This window comes from Salvelinus namaycush, unplaced genomic scaffold (genome assembly GCF_016432855.1).
Source record: "Salvelinus namaycush isolate Seneca unplaced genomic scaffold, SaNama_1.0 Scaffold1025, whole genome shotgun sequence".
NCBI lineage: Eukaryota > Metazoa > Chordata > Actinopteri > Salmoniformes > Salmonidae > Salvelinus > Salvelinus namaycush.
In genome coordinates, this window is record NW_024057704.1 from 25,650 (window position 1) to 44,210 (window position 18,561).

Sequence of the window (18,561 nt, forward strand, 5' to 3'; positions counted from 1 at the left end):
TGTCAACAAGCAAACAAACGGATGAAAACTACAACCCAGGACCACTTCCCTCCACAGTGGATATCCCCGTTACTTCCCCTGCCTCCTCCATCCCTCCACAGTGAATATCCCCGTTACTTCCCCTGCCTCCTCTCCTCCATCCCTCCACAGTGGATATCCCCGTTTCTTCCCCTGCCTCCTCTCCTCCATCCCTTCACAGTGGATATCCCCGTTACTTCCCCTGCCTCCTCTCCTCCATCCCTCCACAGTGGATATCCCCGTTTCTTCCCCTGCCTCCTCTCCTCCATCCCTCCACAGTGGATATCCCCGTTTCTTCCCCTGCCTCCTCTCCTTCATCCCTCCACAGTGGATATCCCCGTTTCTTCCCCTGCCTCCTCTCCTCCATCCCTCCACAGTGGATATCCCCGTTACTTCCCCTGCCTCCTCTCCTCCATCCCTCCACAGTGGATATCCCCGTTTCTTCCCCTGCCTCCTCTCCTCCATCCCTCCACAGTGGATATCCCCGTTACTTCCCCTGCCTCCTCTCCTCCATCCCTCCACAGTGGATATCCCCGTTACTTCCCCTGCCTCCTCTCCTCCATCCCTCCACAGTGGATATCCCCGTTTCTTCCCCTGCCTCCTCCGTCCCTTCATTCATCTCTCCACAGTGGATATCCCCGTTTCTTCCCCTGCCTCCTCCGTCCCTTCATTCAGCCCTCCATCTATCAGTCCCATCCTCCCCTGCCTCCTCCATCCCTTCATTCAGCCCTCCATCTATCAGTCCCTTCCTCCCCTGCCTCCCAGGGCTATTGATGGAAGGCCAGGCCTGCTGGGTCGCTGGCAGCACGGAGGACACAACACAATGTTCTTATCTTCTCTCTCTCCCCCCTGGCCCCTCCTCTCCCTAATCTCTCTCCTCTTCCTGTCTCCCCTCCTGCTCGCTCGCTCTCCCTCCCTCCCTCCCTCCATCTCCCTCCTCTCCTCTTCCAGTCACCCCTCCTGCTCTCTCGCCCTACCTGTCCCCCCTCCCGCTCTCTCTCCCCCTCCCTCTCTCCCCCTCCCTCCTCTCTAGTATGGCAGGTAATTGCAGTCTGTGGGGGGACAGGTGCTCTCACAATAGAACCCCAGTGTCCAGGCTGCCTCCTTTCAAGAGCCATGTAATTACCTAATTGAAAAGCTCCCAGGGGAGACAGAGGGAGACTGTGGGAGAGAGAGGGAGCGTGGAGGAGAGAGAGCGATAAGGTCGCTGGATGGAGAAGAGCAGAGGCTGCTTCTCTGTTGATCCAGAACCACCACCCCTCCTCTTAACTCAGATCATGACAGAGGCAAACATTGTTGAGCAGGGATGGAGGGTGGGATGAATGGAGATGGGGGATTGTAATGAGAAATGTATTGTTAAATGATGATGGTCACGGAAGAGTGAAACACAAGAGAGGCGTGGGGTCACTCCATTTCTAATGTCACTGCTCTTTCTCACCACAACACTTCTGTTGTGTTCACTTGACCAGGGCCCTATTGAGTCGGATGGAGAGGGATATGGAGAGATGCTGTCACAGTCTTCTTTAAAGACCTCATTTTTTATTCTATACCCCGTCTGTCCCTCACACACTGTTTCCACAAACTGAATGTTGAGTTGCCTTGAGGGGAGGGAGAGCTGTATGGCAACGTTCTGTGGTGGTGTTCTGTAAGGCCTTGTTATATTTGATTCTATGTCTGTCCTACAAACTGTCCTGCTTTGAGCGGCACCTGAGGAGAACTGATGGCTTCTATAACATAGATGTAGAGGGGTATAGATGTGAACATTGGTTCTGTTGACTCTCGTAGGTTTGTGTTGTCACTGAACAAAGAGATCCACAAACTACCTTGAAGACTAAAAACATTGAAAAGCCCCATTTGGCTGAAAGTTTGGAGCTTTTGAAGAAAGTTGAAAGCTTTGAAACAAGGACGTGAGAGCTTACTCTCCCTTTGTCCTTGGGAGAAATTCTACCGCTCATAATCAGGTTCCATTTTTACTTCTGTTTGTCTTTGTATCAGACGTCTGTGGTTCTTGGTTCAAACGAGAGGAAAGATATTTCCCAAGGCTAGCATATTTAACTACCGCAGACTCAAGCTGCTTCCATTTAATGTTTGAGGCAAGACATTTTATAATAATTGCCCTCTCTGGAAAGACAGATGTCTTACTCGCTTTTTTGATTTGCAACAGGGGCCGGAATCTTTAAATATTGTGAAAATACTTGACGACTTTATTCACAAAGTTATGTGAGTCACGGGAGCCATACGCTGAATGATGGGGAAAGAGGCAGTAACACTGTTAGATGTAAAAGCATGTTTCCACCTATAATCACTGAACGCAATGACAACATAATCAGAGTGGCGTTAATGAGGCCCCGTTGATTGCAGTACCAGTCTCAATATCAGGAGGAAGCTGACATCACCATCTAGTTGAAGACCAAGCCATCCACTGACATGAAAATAAGCAACAGATAGGGTGTGTCCCAAATGGCACCCTATTCCCTAAATAGTGCACTACTTTAGACCAGGGCGCATAGGCCTCTGGTCAAAAGTACATGCACTACACTACATAGGGAATAGGGTGCCATTTGGGACTTACATATATATATGAAGGAAACTCTCTCTTTCCCTACGTTAGTTTTATCTCCATCTCTAATCCCCTGTCCCTAATAGCTGGGACAATCCATTTCCTCATGTACATCTAGAGATGGCATATGGCAAGTACTTCAAATGTTATGTGCGGAAGTCATCCTATCAAATATGTTACATTTACTTCACAGCCAAGGGAGTCGAGTTGGGCGGGAAGGATGAAGGGGGGTTGGCATGGAGGGAGGGGAGGAAAGGAGGGAGTTGGCATGGAGGGAGGGACGGAGGGAGTTGGCATGGAGGGAGGGACGGAGATAGGGAGGGAGTTGGCATGGAGGGACAGAGGGAAGCTGGTAGCCTGTCCTCTTCATGAGTCCCTGTCCTCAATGATCGATTGACAAAATACAGACAAAATGTCCCTCTGACTTCATTCATATTAATCCAGTCTTTAAGCCTTTCTGCCTTGACAGCCTACTCTTATGATTAGACACTTGGCATCTAATCATAGGATATGCTCCTGGGTAGGTACATGTATATCCCTTATATCAACATTGTAATTACAGATTTGTTTGTTAACTTCAGGATCGGTGGGTCCCCCACGGGACGGTTGAGCTAACGTAGGCTAATGCGATTAGCATGAGGTTGTAAGTAACAAGAACATTTCCCAGGACATAGACATATCTGATATTGGCAGAAAGCTTAAATTCTAGTTAATCTAACCTCCCTGTCCAATTTACAGTAGCAATTACAGTGAAATAATACCATGCTATTGTTTGAGGAGAGTGCACAGTTTTGAACTTGAAAAGGCACATTTGGGCAGTCTTGACATAAAATGTTGAACATAAATGCAATGGTTCATTGGATCCATCTACAACTTTGCACATACACTTCTGCCATCTAGTGGCCAAAATCTAAATTGCACCTGGGCTGGAATAATACATAATGGCCTTTCTCTAGTATTTCAAAGACGATGGCACAAACAAAATGTTGTTTTGTTTTAGCTTTTACCAGATCTAATGTGTTATATTCTTCTACATTCCTTTCACATTTCCACAAAATTCAAAGTGGTTCCTTTCAAATGGTATCAAGAATATGCATAACCTTGCTTCAGGCCTGAGCTACGGGCAGTTAGATTCGGGTGTCATTTTAGGCAAAAATTGGAAAAAGGGGCGGATCCTTTGAAAGATTGTACTTACAATGTAACAAATGTAACTAACAGGGTTAAACCTAATTTTTTCCTACTTTAAAAAAAAATGATTTCCTAATTTATCCTGGTAGCCTATTATCTACAAAGGTGGTATAGTAATTATAAAGGTTATATTCTACTGAGTTTCATTTTACATTAAGTTGCTTGTTCCTAATTACAATATATCCTATGTAACTACATGATTCAGACATTACACTTGACTCATTATAGCCTTTGAGCCAGGTCATAACATAGAAACAAACTAATTGAACATGACAGGTTAAGCTGATGACAGGTGAGCTGATGACAGGTGAGCTGATGACAGGTGAGCTGATGACAGGGTAAGCTGATGACAGGGTGAGCTGATGACGGGTAAACTGATGACAGGTGAGCTGATGACAGGGTGAGCTGATGACAGGTGAGCTGATGACAGGGTAAACTGATGACAGGGTAAACTGATGACAGGGTAAACTGATGACAGGGTAAACTGATGACAGGGTGAGCTGATGACAGGTGAGCTGATGACAGGTGAGCTGATGACAGGGTGAACTGATGACATGGTGAGCTGATGACAGGTTAAGCTGATGACAGGTGAGCTGATGACAGGTGAGCTGATGACAGGGTGAGCTGATGACAGGTGAGCTGATGACAGGTGAGCTGATGACAGGGTGAGATGATGACGGGGTAAGCTGATGACAGGGTAAGCTGATGACAGGGTGAGCTGATGACGGGGTGAGATGATGACGGGGTGAGATGATGACGGGGTGAGATGATGACGGGGTGAGCTGATGACAGGGTGAGCTGATGACAGGGTGAGCTGATGACAGGGTAAACTGATGACACGGTAAACTGATGACACGGTGAGCTGATGACACGGTGAGCTGATGACAGGGTGAGCTGATGACAGGGTGAGCTGATGACAGGGTGAGCTGATGACAGGGTGAGCTGATGACAGGCTGAGCTGATGACAGGCTGAGCTGATGACAGGGTAAACTGATGACAGGGTAAACTGATGACAGGATGTGCCTTGTTACAATTGTTGTTACCAGGTCCTAGTCTATTTATCAACATGGTATTACATGTGGATTCAATGGTAATGGAATCTTTCATGCAGTTATACACTGCTCAAAAAAATAAAGGGAACACTTAAACAACACAATGTAACTCCAAGTCAATCACACTTCTGTGAAATCAAACTGTCCACTTAGGAAGCAACACTGATTGACAATAAATTTCACATGCTGTTGTGCAAATGGAATAGACAAAAGGTGGAAATTATAGGCAATTAGCAAGACACCCCCAATAAAGGAGTGATTCTGCAGGTGGTGACCACAGACCACTTCTCAGTTCCTATGCTTCCTGGCTTATGTTTTGGTCACTTTTGAATGCTGGCGGTGCTCTCACTCTAGTGGTAGCATGAGACGGAGTCTACAACCCACACAAGTGGCTCAGGTAGTGCAGCTCATCCAGGATGGCACATCAATGCGAGCTGTGGCAAGAAGGTTTGCTATGTCTGTCAGCGTAGTGTCCAAGGCATGGAGGCGCTACCAGGAGACAGGCCAGTACATCAGGAGACGTGGAGGAGGCCGTAGGAGGGCAACAACCCAGCAGCAGGACCGCTACCTCCGCCTTTGAGCAGGAGGAGCACTCCCAGAGCCCCGCAAAATGACCTCCAGCAGGCCACAAATGTGCATGTGTCTGCTCAAACGGTCAGAAACAGACTCCATGAGGGTGGTATGAGGGCCCGACGTCCACAGGTGGGGGTTGTGCTTACAGCCCAACACCGTGCAGGACGTTTGGCATTTGCCAGAGAACACCAATATTGGCAAATTCGCCACTGGCGCCCTGTGCTCTTCACAGATGAAAGCAGGTTCACACTGAGCACATGAGCACATGTGACAGACGTGACAGAGTCTGGAGACGCCGTGGAGAACGTTCTGCTGCCTGCAACATCCTCCAGCATGACCGGTTTGGCGGTGGGTCAGTCATGGTGTGGGGTGGCATTTCTTTGTGGGGCCGCACAGCCCTCCATGTGCTCGCCAGAGGTAGCCTGACTGCCATTAGGTACCGAGATGAGATCCTCAGAGCCCTTGTGAGACCATATGCTGACACATGCACATTTGTGGCCTGCTGGAGGTCATTTTGCGGGGCTCTGGCAGTGCTCCTCCTGCTCAAAGGCGGAGGTAGCGGTCCTGCTGCTGGGTTGTTGCCCTCCTACGGCCTCCTCCACGTCTCCTGATGTACTGGCCTGTCTCCTGGTAGCGCCTCCATGCCTTGGACACTACGCTGACAGACATAGCAAACCTTCTTGCCACAGCTCGCATTGATGTGCCATCCTGGATGAGCTGCACTACCTGAGCCACTTGTGTGGGTTGTAGACTCCGTCTCATGCTACCACTAGAGTGAGAGCACCGCCAGCATTCAAAAGTGACCAAAACATAAGCCAGGAAGCATAGGAACTGAGAAGTGGTCTGTGGTCACCACCTGCAGAATCACTCCTTTATTGGGGGTGTCTTGCTAATTGCCTATAATTTCCACCTTTTGTCTATTCCATTTGCACAACAGCATGTGAAATTTATTGTCAATCAGTGTTGCTTCCTAAGTGGACAGTTTGATTTCACAGAAGTGTGATTGACTTGGAGTTACATTGTGTTGTTTAAGTGTTCCCTTTATTTTTTTGAGCAGTGTATGTAACAAGGTCAGATTTTGTTTTTAATTATTAACATGGTAATTCACAGATTACTTTCAAACGTGTAATTACAAAACGTGTAATTACAAAACATTAGTTACATTGTGGAACAAGAATAACATCAGTAGTTACACATGTGGAATAACCTTCAGCAACTGAATGTGTAATTACACATTCCTTGTTCCAATTGTGTAATAACTGATTCCATAACCACCCTATGACCGTGTAATGACATAGTAGTTCCATAGGTTTTACTATGTCATTAAGTTATTACTGTGTTAGCTACATAGTAATAGGGGAAACTTAATGTAAAGTGTTAACAAGGTTGGTAATGTTTTAGAAGACTTTCAAGTATCACAGCCTTGTCCTTTCCTGCTGTTCTATTTTCCACCTCATGGTCTCTCCGTCCCTCTGTATTCTTCACCTTCTTTTCTCATCCCTTCATCTCTATATAACTCTCAAGCTGCAGAATAATAGACAACCTCTTCTTGAGATAACCAAGGCTTCCACAGGACAAACTCGTTACCTTGTCAAACATTGAAAAGAAATCGGTTTATTTTAGAAGGATAATAACACAGGTACTTCCCTCTACTAGAACATTGACCAGCGGTACTGACTGCTTGAGGTCATGTATTTATCTGAACCAGCTCCATCCATAACCCCTGGTGAGAAATGAAATCAGTTATTTATGAGGATATAAAACTTAAGAGTTTCGGGGAAGTAAAAACTAGCGGATAGAAAATATTGAATTTCTAACATTGTGCTCAAGCCCCTCCCATTGTCTTCATCCCCTGGGAACAAGGGTGTTACTTGGTACGTTTGACCACAAAAGGTCAATCAAAGTAATTGATAACCTCTTATAGATGAAGTGATAAATGAAGCTTTGTCACGTTATGAATCAGACTAACACCACAGCAGTAAAGGGATGGGTTACATACCAAATGGCACTGCCTGGTTAGAGGGTTGGACTAGTAACCGAAAGGTTGCTGGATCGAATCCCCGAGCTGACAAGGTAAAAATATGTCGTTCTGCCCCTGAGCAAGACAGTTAACCCACTGTTCCCCTGTTGCCGAAGACCTGGATGTCGATTAAGGCAGCCCCCCGCACCTCTCTGATTCAGAGGGGTTGGGTTAAATGCAGAAGACACATTTCAGTTGAATGCAGGGTACCCCCCTTTCCATTCAGAGCACTACCATTCACCAGGGCCCATAGCACAGCCCATAGGAACCTGCTCAAAAGTAGTGCACTACATAGGGAATAGATGGACGCATGCATATATAAATGGGAAGGTGCATTACACTATAACACCATTCAATATTGTCAATGCCATGGCAGTAGAGACGGCGCCCTACAGCGTTATATTAACGGCCCATCAGTTCCAGTTTATGAGCAGCTCAAAGCAGAGACAGACTCCAGGGCCCCAGATGGCCAGGTCAGAGGGCATTTACTGTTATATTGATCTGTGAGGAGCAGCTACAGAAACATGCCATCAATCTAGCTCAAGTCCCTGACCTTCGCAGAATAAATGTAAAAGATGCTGAGTATCAGTGGAAATGTGATCATCTACTAAGGAACGCTGCTGGAGGTTAGGAGTTTGTTCCATCGTTTGCTTGAAGTTGAGGTGATATGACACAATCAATGGAGACAATAGCCAAGCCACATGCCAAGCACAAGTTCACAAGACTTATTAGGGCGATGGCAGGGAATATCAGGCATTAATATTGACATAGAGAATAGTTGTAAAATACTACCTCCACTACGTAGCTGTTAACTGTAGGGGCAATCATTAAGTATTTATACTTGATTTATTGACAGATTGACTCCCATCTAAACCGCACAGGCAGCACCCCATTACATTATTGCTGCATAGATATTTTGATGGCATACATTTTGTTAACTGTGTATATTTGTCCGACATTTAGTCATGAATCCCCCTCAATGTAACAGGTGAACCTGACAGTCTCTCCTCTAGTCCAGCTAACTGCTGTTCATGATGCAGAAATGCTGCCATCTGGTGGCAAGCTATTAAATTGTGTACTACTGGATTTCGTTTAATTAACAGAATACATTACTGTTGGTTAAGATACAGTGACAGACATATACAAAAAGGTGAGTGCTACCTTTCTGGTACAAAATATACTGCATTTACCTGTTTACACAAAAAATACACAAAGTAAACATTAGGAAGATATGTATTGTAAAAAAGACTAAACATTTTCAAGATCATTCTATGACAGACAGAAGGAAGCTGTTTGTTTTGATGGTCAATGTTTCCAATATACATTCAACAGTGCAAAAAACTTTGGCATTAGCTATAAACAACACAAACTAATGTACAGAAGTAACACAATCTGTCGTCTGGACAATAAATGAAAACTGACTGACTGCAGAGCAAAGTGGTTCTTCAAAGACAATGTTCCAGCATGTTTTAAGGAGGGAATTGCCCATACCGTCAAAGTAATAAAGACTTTTATAAATGTCTGAAAAATATGTGTGAAACAGATCAGTGCAGAAAGTATGGACGGCTTCATCCATACAGCATCTAATAAAACCTTCACAAAGAAAATAACACAAAGAGAAGTACTGGTTGGAACTATTTCTGAAGTAAACAAATTGACACAAACTAAAGAATGACAATAAACAACTGAAAACATCCAGAACTCACATTAATATGTATTTTGTTCCACTTATCTTAACATATAAAGGGGAAAGACTGCCATTGAAAAAAGTGCATTTTTGATAAAGCAAAAATATAGCTTCGGGTCTGTGCCTCCTTCTCCCACGGCACTATGCTGTTCACATTATGGCAGAAGGCTCAGAGTAGCTCTTTGTCAATAGGAGAGGTACCATTTAGCTTAGAAAGGCTGATTGAGTTAAGTCATGTTCTGCAGGCTGGATAAGACCATTGTGGCAAATTCTCCAATATGGATAGCAAGGCCTCTTGAATACAGCAGACAGCACTATTAAAGAAGAGCCTCATCAGCATTGGAAATGCCATATAGCCTACTATACAGATGACTCTGACCAGAGAAACGCTGAACAAGATATCTGTAGTGATGACAGCGGTGTCATTCTTCACACACACTATGTATCTCCAGCATATGAAGTTACCAACGTCCATGTAGTCTCTTCCTCCTAGTCTCTTCCTCCAGAGTGGCGCAGCGGTCTAAGACACTGCATCTCAATGCTAGAGGCGTCACTACAGCTGTATCACAACCGCCCGTGATCGGGAGTCCCATAGGGTGGTCCACAACTGGCCCAGCGTCATCCGGGTCAGGAGAGGGTTTGGCCGGGGTAGGCAGTCAATGTAAAATAAGAATTTGTTCTTAACTGACTTGCCTAGTTAAATAAAAATATATCAATAAATTCCTTCAGCCATGTAGCTGTAGAGACTGTAGGTGCCAAGTAGTCATGAAACAGAAGACGACGAAATGGAACAAAGTAGGCACTAGCTCAACTTGTCCAATAAGAAACGCCCATTTTAGTTTTCCTTTGCAAAAAGTTTTGCTACAGTGTGCTCTAATGAACAGGACCCAGGCTACCATCTCTCTGACCATGACAACACTATAGGACAGCCTAGAGGCCCAGGACATCAGACTACCGTCCATGTGGACGCTGAGCATCTCTGTTGACGTTGGCCAGGCTGTGAGCCAGTCTCTTAGTAAACAGAACATGTGATTTACCACAGTATGAACGGGTCGTCTTCAACAGCTCTTCTTCCAGTGGGACCAGCAGAGAGCTCACAAGATCCTCCCTAAATGAGTACTGAGAAATAGAACATCCTGTTATCAAACAGGCACTACATATGTGAAGTCCACGGTTCTAGATATCTACTACAGCTGTGGCCAGAAACTCATTACATTTTATTCATTTGGCAGAAGCTCTTATACAGAACGACTTACAATCAGTACAATTCACCATTTTACAATTCACATCATTGCATGCTTTTAATGTGTGATCAAATAGACGGGTAGTGAAACATGCTTTAATAGTTGTATAAAGCCTAAGAAAGACTTCCAACCTTTCTTTTCATTGGAATAAATGTCCATGAAGCTGCTGAGGTGTTGCAGAGCGATAAAAGCCTCAACATGGTTAAATCCCACCTTATTATCCTCCTCAGTCCAACTACAGATTACACAATCAGTCTTCTCTTCCCAATAATGGAAGTACCTTTACAGCACACACAGGAAATCAAAGGGGATTACTATTTTACGTCCTCGTCTTTGGTTTAGTCCCTGATATTGGGTTACTAAAAGTTAAGCCCCCCCCACCGGTCATTAAGCTCCATTTCCACTGTGTGTGTTGTTTTTATGAGGATGACGGAGCACTGTGCCAGTGGAGAGCCTCTACATGTACCATCAGCACTAAAACTTTACTGCTCTTTCCTGGCCCTTGGTTTAACTGTGGCTTTAATACTCTCACATATTATGTATGAGGTGTGTGTGTGTGTGTGTGTGTGTGTGTGTGTGTGTGTGTGTGTCAGATGTACTGAGAGGCAAGGACGAAATATTGACCAGGCATCTTTCTGATGGAATCTCGATCCTTAGTTATAGGAAAGCAATACAAACCTGGACATTGATGATGTCATTAAACAAATGCCCAGTGTAGTCGATATCATTAAAACAACTGATCAGTTAGAACACATCCTTGTGAGGAAATCTGTTTCACTCAACACTGACACTTGTGGAGATCTGCATAGAAGTGGTCTGGACGCACAAACAAACATTTCCTTACACACCTAATACACAATCAATGACAGACAATCAAGTTGTTTTCCCATCTGGAAACCCTGATCTGTGATCGTTTAGTTTACCTGTCGTATGGCATCGTAGACGGCCTAGAAGGCGGGCTGAAATACTGCTCTGTGATTGTTTAGCCTACCTGTCGTATGGCGTCGTAGACTACACTGATCTGTGATCGCTTAGTTGACCTGTCGTATGGCGTCGTAGACTACACTGATCTGTGATCGCTTAGTTGACCTGTCGTATGGCGTCGTAGACTACACTGATCTGTGATCGCTTAGTTTACCTGTCGTATGACGTCGTAGAATACACTGATCTGTGATCGCTTAGTTTACCTGACGTCTGGCGTCGTAGACTACACTGATCTGTGATCGCTTAGTTTACCTGTCGTATGGCGTCGTAGACTACACTGATCTGTGATCGCTTAGTTTACCTGTCGTATGGCGTTGTAGACTACACTGATCTGTGATCGCTTAGTTGACCTGTCGTATGGCGTCGTAGACTACACTGATCTGTGATCGCTTAGTTGACCTGTCGTATGGCGTCGTAGACTACACTGATCTGTGATCGCTTAGTTGACCTGTCGTATGGCGTCGTAGACTACACTGATCTGTGATCGCTTAGTTGACCTGTCGTATGGCGTCGTAGACTACACTGATCTGTGATCGCTTAGTTTACCTGTCGTATGGCGTCGTAGACTACACTGATCTGTGATCGCTTAGTTTACCTGTCGTATGGCGTCGTAGACTACACTGATCTGTGATCGCTTAGTTTACCTGTCGTATGGCGTCGTAGACTACACTGATCTGTGATCGTTTAGTTTACCTGTCGTATGGCGTCGTAGACTACACTGATCTGTGATCGCTTAGTTGACCTGTCGTATGGCGTCGTAGACTACACTGATCTGTGATCGCTTAGTTTACCTGTCGCTGTAGACTACACTGATCTGTGATCGCTTAGTTGACCTGTCGTATGGCGTCGTAGACTACACTGATCTGTGATCGCTTAGTTTACCTGTCGTTGTAGACTACACTGATCTGTGATCGCTTAGTTGACCTGTCGTATGGCGTCGTAGACTACACTGATCTGTGATCGCTTAGTTTACCTGTCGTATGGCGTCGTAGACTACACTGATCTGTGATCGCTTAGTTGACCTGTCGTATGGCGTCGTAGACTACACTGATCTGTGATCGTTTAGTTTACCTGTCGTATGGCGTCGTAGACTACACTGATCTGTGATCGCTTAGTTGACCTGTCGTATGGCGTCGTAGACTACACTGATCTGTGATCGCTTAGTTTACCTGTCGCTGTAGACTACACTGATCTGTGATCGCTTAGTTGACCTGTCGTATGGCGTCGTAGACTACACTGATCTGTGATCGCTTAGTTTACCTGTCGTTGTAGACTACACTGATCTGTGATCGCTTAGTTGACCTGTCGTATGGCGTCGTAGACTACACTGATCTGTGATCGTTTAGTTTACCTGTCGTATGGCGTCGTAGACTACACTGATCTGTGATCGCTTAGTTGACCTGTCGTATGGCGTCGTAGACTACACTGATCTGTGATCGCTTAGTTTACCTGTCGCTGTAGACTACACTGATCTGTGATCGCTTAGTTGACCTGTCGTATGGCGTCGTAGACTACACTGATCTGTGATCGCTTAGTTTACCTGTCGTTGTAGACTACACTGATCTGTGATCGCTTAGTTGACCTGTCGTATGGCGCCGTAGACTACACTGATCTGTGATCGTTTAGTTTACCTGTCGTATGGCGTCGTAGACGGCCCTGAAGGCAGGCTGTTTGAGGTCATGGTACACTCCTCTGTTCCCGTGCAGGATAAAGACACCCTCCTCCTCCGCGGAGCCACAGTTACTGCCGTAGATACAGTGGTCTGGACGGTAGTTCCAGTGGCAGGGGACTTCCAACAGACACTCTGGAGGGGGAGAGACAAGGGCTAGTTTAGAGGGGCACAAATCCAATACTTCTGGTTTTCTTATCGCCCTGGAGCTTAGTTGATCATCTCGACACACACCTTATTACCCAGGTAAACAATAAGGCAAGACAATACACTGCAGCCCTGCAGGGCTGAAGCTGGGAAAGCTGCCACAACTATGACATTTAAAAGGTTCATGTTTCTAATCAAATCTAATTTTATTTGTCACGTGCCGAGTACAACAGGTGTAGACTTTACAGTGAAAAAAAGCTTACTTACAAGCATATAACCAACAATGCTTTAAAAAAAAGTGTTAAGTAAAAATTAGAAAATAAAAGTAACAAATAATTAAACTGCAGCAGTAAAATCCTATTGAATGGTGTGTTAAACAGCTATGTGTGGAGAGTTGAGTCTCTCCAGGGTTGTGATGGAAGACGTGTCTACTATAACAACCATATACACTGTCTATATGTCCTGGGTCTCATCATGTGGTGTAATAAGGGAGGTACTGAGCTGTGAGTCTCACCAGGGTTGTGATGGAAGACGTGTCTACTATAACAACCATATACACTGTCTATATGTCATGTGTCTCATCATGTGGTTAATAAGGGAGGTACTGAGCTGTGAGTCTCACCAGGGTTGTGATGGAAGATGATGTTGAGCAGGTCCTGGTCTCCCCAGGTCATGTTTAGTTTATATTTCTGCAGCAGGGGCATCAGCAGCTCCTCCCACCTCAGACCCACTGACGTCATGTCATTCTGATCACACAGGACAGAGGGTGTGTTACATTGTGGAAAACGAGCTAAGTGTAAAATCAAAGTGCCCGTGCAAACATCTTTATTATGAGTTTTGTTTGTCATTCATTCAATAGGGATAAAATTATTGTAGAAAATCTCGATTCTCCCATCTCTGGATGACATTATATCTGACTGTATTGCAATGGTGACCTCTACTGCTCGAAGTTTATATTACATCTGACTGTATTGCAATGGTGACCTCTGCTGGTCAAAGTTGATATTACCTTGAAGTATGTGGCCCTGATGCGTGTCATGTTCATGAGCATGACTCCAGAGTTGATGCCCGTCCTGCCATAGTAGGGGTGGCGGGCGAAGCGGCTGTACCAGGCGATGCGTGGCTCCTCGTGCTCCGGCGCCATGGCGGCCAGCTGGGTAGCGTTGAAGTGAGCTAGCAGGGACCACAGAGCGTCTACAGGCTGGAGGAACAAGATGTCCGAGTCCACATAGACTAGAGAATCCACCTCCTTTAGGATGAGCTGGGGAACAGAAACAGAGGTTAGAGGTCAGAGGCCAGGAACAAGATGTCTGAGTCCACCTCCTTTAGGATCAACTGAAGACCAGAGAGAATCAGAAACAGACAACCCATTTAGCAGTGTACACATTTACAGTAACACTTTTACAGTCCCTCCAAGATATTATTTTGAGGCACTGGAAACCATCATCATGCTAATATTTAATTAAACAAAATAGAATTTCTCCAGCTATGAAACTCACAGGTAGGAAGAGTCTCTGAGAAGCACATGGTTTGAAGAGCTTCTTCCACTCTCCAGCATTCTCATGGGGGAAGGTGATGGGGTACAGAGTGTAGTTAAACCTGCAGCGGAAGGAACTTGGCCACGACTCTAACTAAACACAGAACAACGCAACCAGACAAGTGTTATTACACAGAGGTTTTAAAAACAGGTAAATACTCAAATGTTTATAGACAAGATAGATAACCTCGAGGCCACGCGTCAAACTCATTCCACGGAGGTCTGAGTGTCGCAGGTTCCCTCCTCCCTTGTACTTGACGAATTCAGGTCACTAATTAGTAAGGAACTCCCCACACCTGGTTGCCTAGGGCTTAATTGAAAGGAAAAAACAAAAACCTGCAGAACCTGGGCCCTCCATGGAATGAGTTTTACACCCCTGGTCTAGGTTATACACTGAGTATACCAAACATTAGGAACACCTTCTTAATATTGAGTTGATCCCCCTTTTGCCCTCAGAACAGCCTCAATTCGTCAGGTCATGGGCTCTACAAGGTGTCCAAAGCATTCCACAGGGAGGCTGGCTTCCCACAGTTGTGTCAAGTTGGCTGTATGTCCTTTAGGTGGTGGACCATTCTTGATACACACAAGAAACTGTTGAGCATTTTTATTTTATTTATTTAACCTTCATTTAACTAGGCAAGTCAGTTTTGAACAAATTGTTATTTTATAATGGCGGCCTACCCCCGGCCAAACCCTCCCCTAACCTGGACGGCCTTTGGCCGGCCTACCCCGGCCAAACCCTCCCCTAAATCCTTCTTTAACCTTTCTCGCCTTCATCTACACTGATTGAAGTGGCTTTAACAGGTGACATCAACAAGGGATCATATCTTTCACCTGGATTCACCTGGTCAGTCTATGTCATGGAACAAGCAGGTGTTCATAGTGTTTCCTATTCTGTGTGTATCATGTATACTGGACCAAATGGGACTTTATTGAAGCCTATATGCTAGAGTTGTGATGTAGATGCTTTTCCATTATCATAGTAGGGCATGTGATATTACATCATTATCACAATCACATCTCATTACTACCACATTATTATGCCTCCAATCACAGGCTATAGGCCTAGCAGTGCATCTAGTCCAACTCACAGCTTCTATAAAGCTGGCATGCAGCTGGTCTTCAGCGAAGATGTGCAGGCACAGTGGTTTGATGCTGAGCATAACAGCAGACTTCAGCATGGTGAGAGTCTCCTCTAGTCTCTGTCCGCAGGCCACTACAGCCAGGTGCATGGCTGCTGCCGTCCTAACACGGCCCTCTGCTTTCCTCATGATGTACCTGCAAATAAAGACAAGTATGCTAGAGTTAAATCAAAGTTTGTTTCATTTAAAAGGTTAAAACCTTTGTAAATGGTTTGTGCCAGGTTCACCAACTGGTTCAGACACTACACTGGATGCTGTTCTGCTCTTCCAGACCTGGAGGAAAGCATGCTTGTAGACTTCTCTTGCCAGCCGAACAGCTCTTGCCCTGTCATTCCCCTTCTCTCTCCCAACTTCCAAGTCTCATATCTAAAGTCAATATTTGAGAGGGCCAGAGAGGATTTGAAAAGGCTATTCTTCTCCTCTCATCACACAGCAATCCAGATGCCTGTCACCACCAGCTAAACCGAATAGCCACAGAGATCTCTTGCTTGACTGAAGAGAGACAAAGCAGTAAGGTTAGCATTTAAAAGTTGTTGTAGGAGAGAAGAGAAGGGGGTGTGTTCGTCTAGGCAACCTGATTATCTTGTTTGTCATTCACACTAGTTTGATGACTGTAACAAACTGTTAAAGGCCATAAGCACCCGTTTAATTGCACATCCTGTTGCTTAGCAATCCAGCAGACACCACTGAAGTTGGCCAACAGAGATTTAACTTCCATTTCAACAACTGAAATCTGTTTTCCGATTATTATTATCCAGTGCTAATGCTTTTCTGGTGTAGACTACTGACTCATGCCCACATGTGTTTGTCTCAAGACATCTGTAACTTGTATTTATTTTTTCTTCACCTTTATTTAAATAGGAGAGTCAGTTAAGAATACATTCCTATTTACAATGGCGGCCCCCTAGCAGGTCAGCCAGCACCACCTCAAAGGGTTGGTCAAAAGGGTGAAGGAAAACCAATCAGCTTTGAAAATAAATCGGTGTCACTCTTGACGTTGTGGAAATCTTTCAATAGTCAAGTCACGAAGAAATACATGTTATTGAACCTCCATGCGCGCTGGTGAACCTAATTCGACCAGTCAAAATGCGTATGTTTCTTTATTACAGGTACATACATGCTATATTGAGCTTGTTTTGCTATATTTACATGTCTTTGCGAGCAGCAATTGATCCTAATGTAGTTGTTTGGGCTGGAACTGCAAGTACACAGTGTCCATGACCATAGTGAAAGTGGGAAGGATGCAAAAAGTTGGCCAGAGGAATTGTTACAATTTGTCTTGTCACTGTATATTTGTTTCACAAAGCGGCAACTTGATGAAAAACACGTTCACCTGATACCATTGTGGAGAACACATCTGTCAATGGTGCACATTCCAATACATTACTTGCAGAGGAAATATTTGTTCACCAAGCTAGTTATGCATTCATTTTGCTTGAAGCCTTTTGAAGTGTATTACAATCTAGCTATATAATAAGCAGTGTAACTATTACCTAGTGTACCAGTGTTGATCGCCTGGGCCTGTTTCGTCCGGCCCTCGCCTGGTTTCTTGTCCAATGTCGCTTCGCTGAGAGGCCGCGGCTCGATGGAGGAAAGTCTTCCCACCCAGTCCTCCCCCGACCGACAGATCTGAATAAAATAGTTTACTATACACGTACAAGGCCGAGAACACGGCAAACAACATGCACACGAGGAATGCACGAATGTAACGCCGCATTATTAAAAGTAAAAGCGCTTTCAAAACTCAAAGTCATGACACAGAACGAAGCTGGCTACCACCATTCACACTGCAGGCAAGACAGTGTTCTGTGAGAACCATTGGGGGAAGGGAAGAGTATAAATAATAGTGAAGCCCTTCCCCGGTCTGTGTGTGACTCTGAGAAGTAGGCTACACAAATAGACTTTTCAAAACCACATTCATGAGGAAATATCAGAGCATCATTCTGATATCACTGATATGTTTCAATTGTAAGCCTATAATAAACGGAACTGCATTGTATTTGATGTGGGTTCGAGGTTATCCACTAGATGGCGCTATCGGTATGTAAAAAGGCTGGCTTTTCATCCTTGGTAGCCACCGGAGTGGGCCAGACAAAGGATAGGTCTACTCTACCTACCGCGCCTTCAGAAAGTATTCACACCCCTCGACTTTGTCCACATTTTGTTGTGTTACAGCCTGAATTTAAATGGATTAAATTGAGATTTTGTGTCACTGGCCTACACACAATACCCCACAATGTCAAAGTGGAATTGAAAAAAATTAAAGCTAAAATGTCTTGAGTCAATAAGTATTCAACCACCCTGTTATGGCAAGCCTAAATAAGTTCAGGAGTAAACATGTGTTTAACAAGTCACCTAATAAATTGCATGGACTCACTCTGTGTGCAATAACAGTGTTTAACATGATTTTTGAATGACTACCTCATATCTGAACCCCACACATACAATGATCTGAAAGGTCCCTCAGTCGAGCAGTGAATCTCAAACACAGATTCAACCATAAAGACCAGGGAGGTTTTCCAATGCCTCACAAAGAAGGGCACCTATTGGTAGATGGGTAAAAATAAAATAAATAAACAGAAATGTAATATCCCTGTGAGCATGGTGAAGTTATTCATTACACTTTGGATGGTGTATCAATACACCCAGTCACTACAAAGATGTAGGCCTCCTTCCTAACTCAGTTGCCAGAGAGGAAGGAAGGTGATTCTAACATGTATTGACTCAGGGGGTTGAATAC

The 18,561-nt window shown here is 44.8% G+C and overlaps 1 protein-coding gene across 1 annotated transcript; it reads right to left on the minus strand.

Annotated features, from left to right (window-relative positions):
* Positions 1–9,726: 9,726 nt before the first annotated feature.
* On the minus strand, positions 9,727–17,603 carry LOC120035316 (glucoside xylosyltransferase 1-like). Its single transcript, XM_038982102.1, has 7 exons — positions 17,315–17,603; positions 15,771–15,957; positions 14,642–14,773; positions 14,152–14,403; positions 13,765–13,888; positions 12,958–13,130; positions 9,727–10,217 (listed from the first exon to the last, which is right to left on the minus strand). The coding sequence occupies exons 1-7, from the start codon at positions 17,536–17,538 to the stop codon at positions 10,050–10,052; spliced, it is 1,260 nt and encodes a 419-aa protein (XP_038838030.1). The 5' UTR covers positions 17,539–17,603; the 3' UTR covers positions 9,727–10,049.
* Positions 17,604–18,561: the final 958 nt, after the last annotated feature.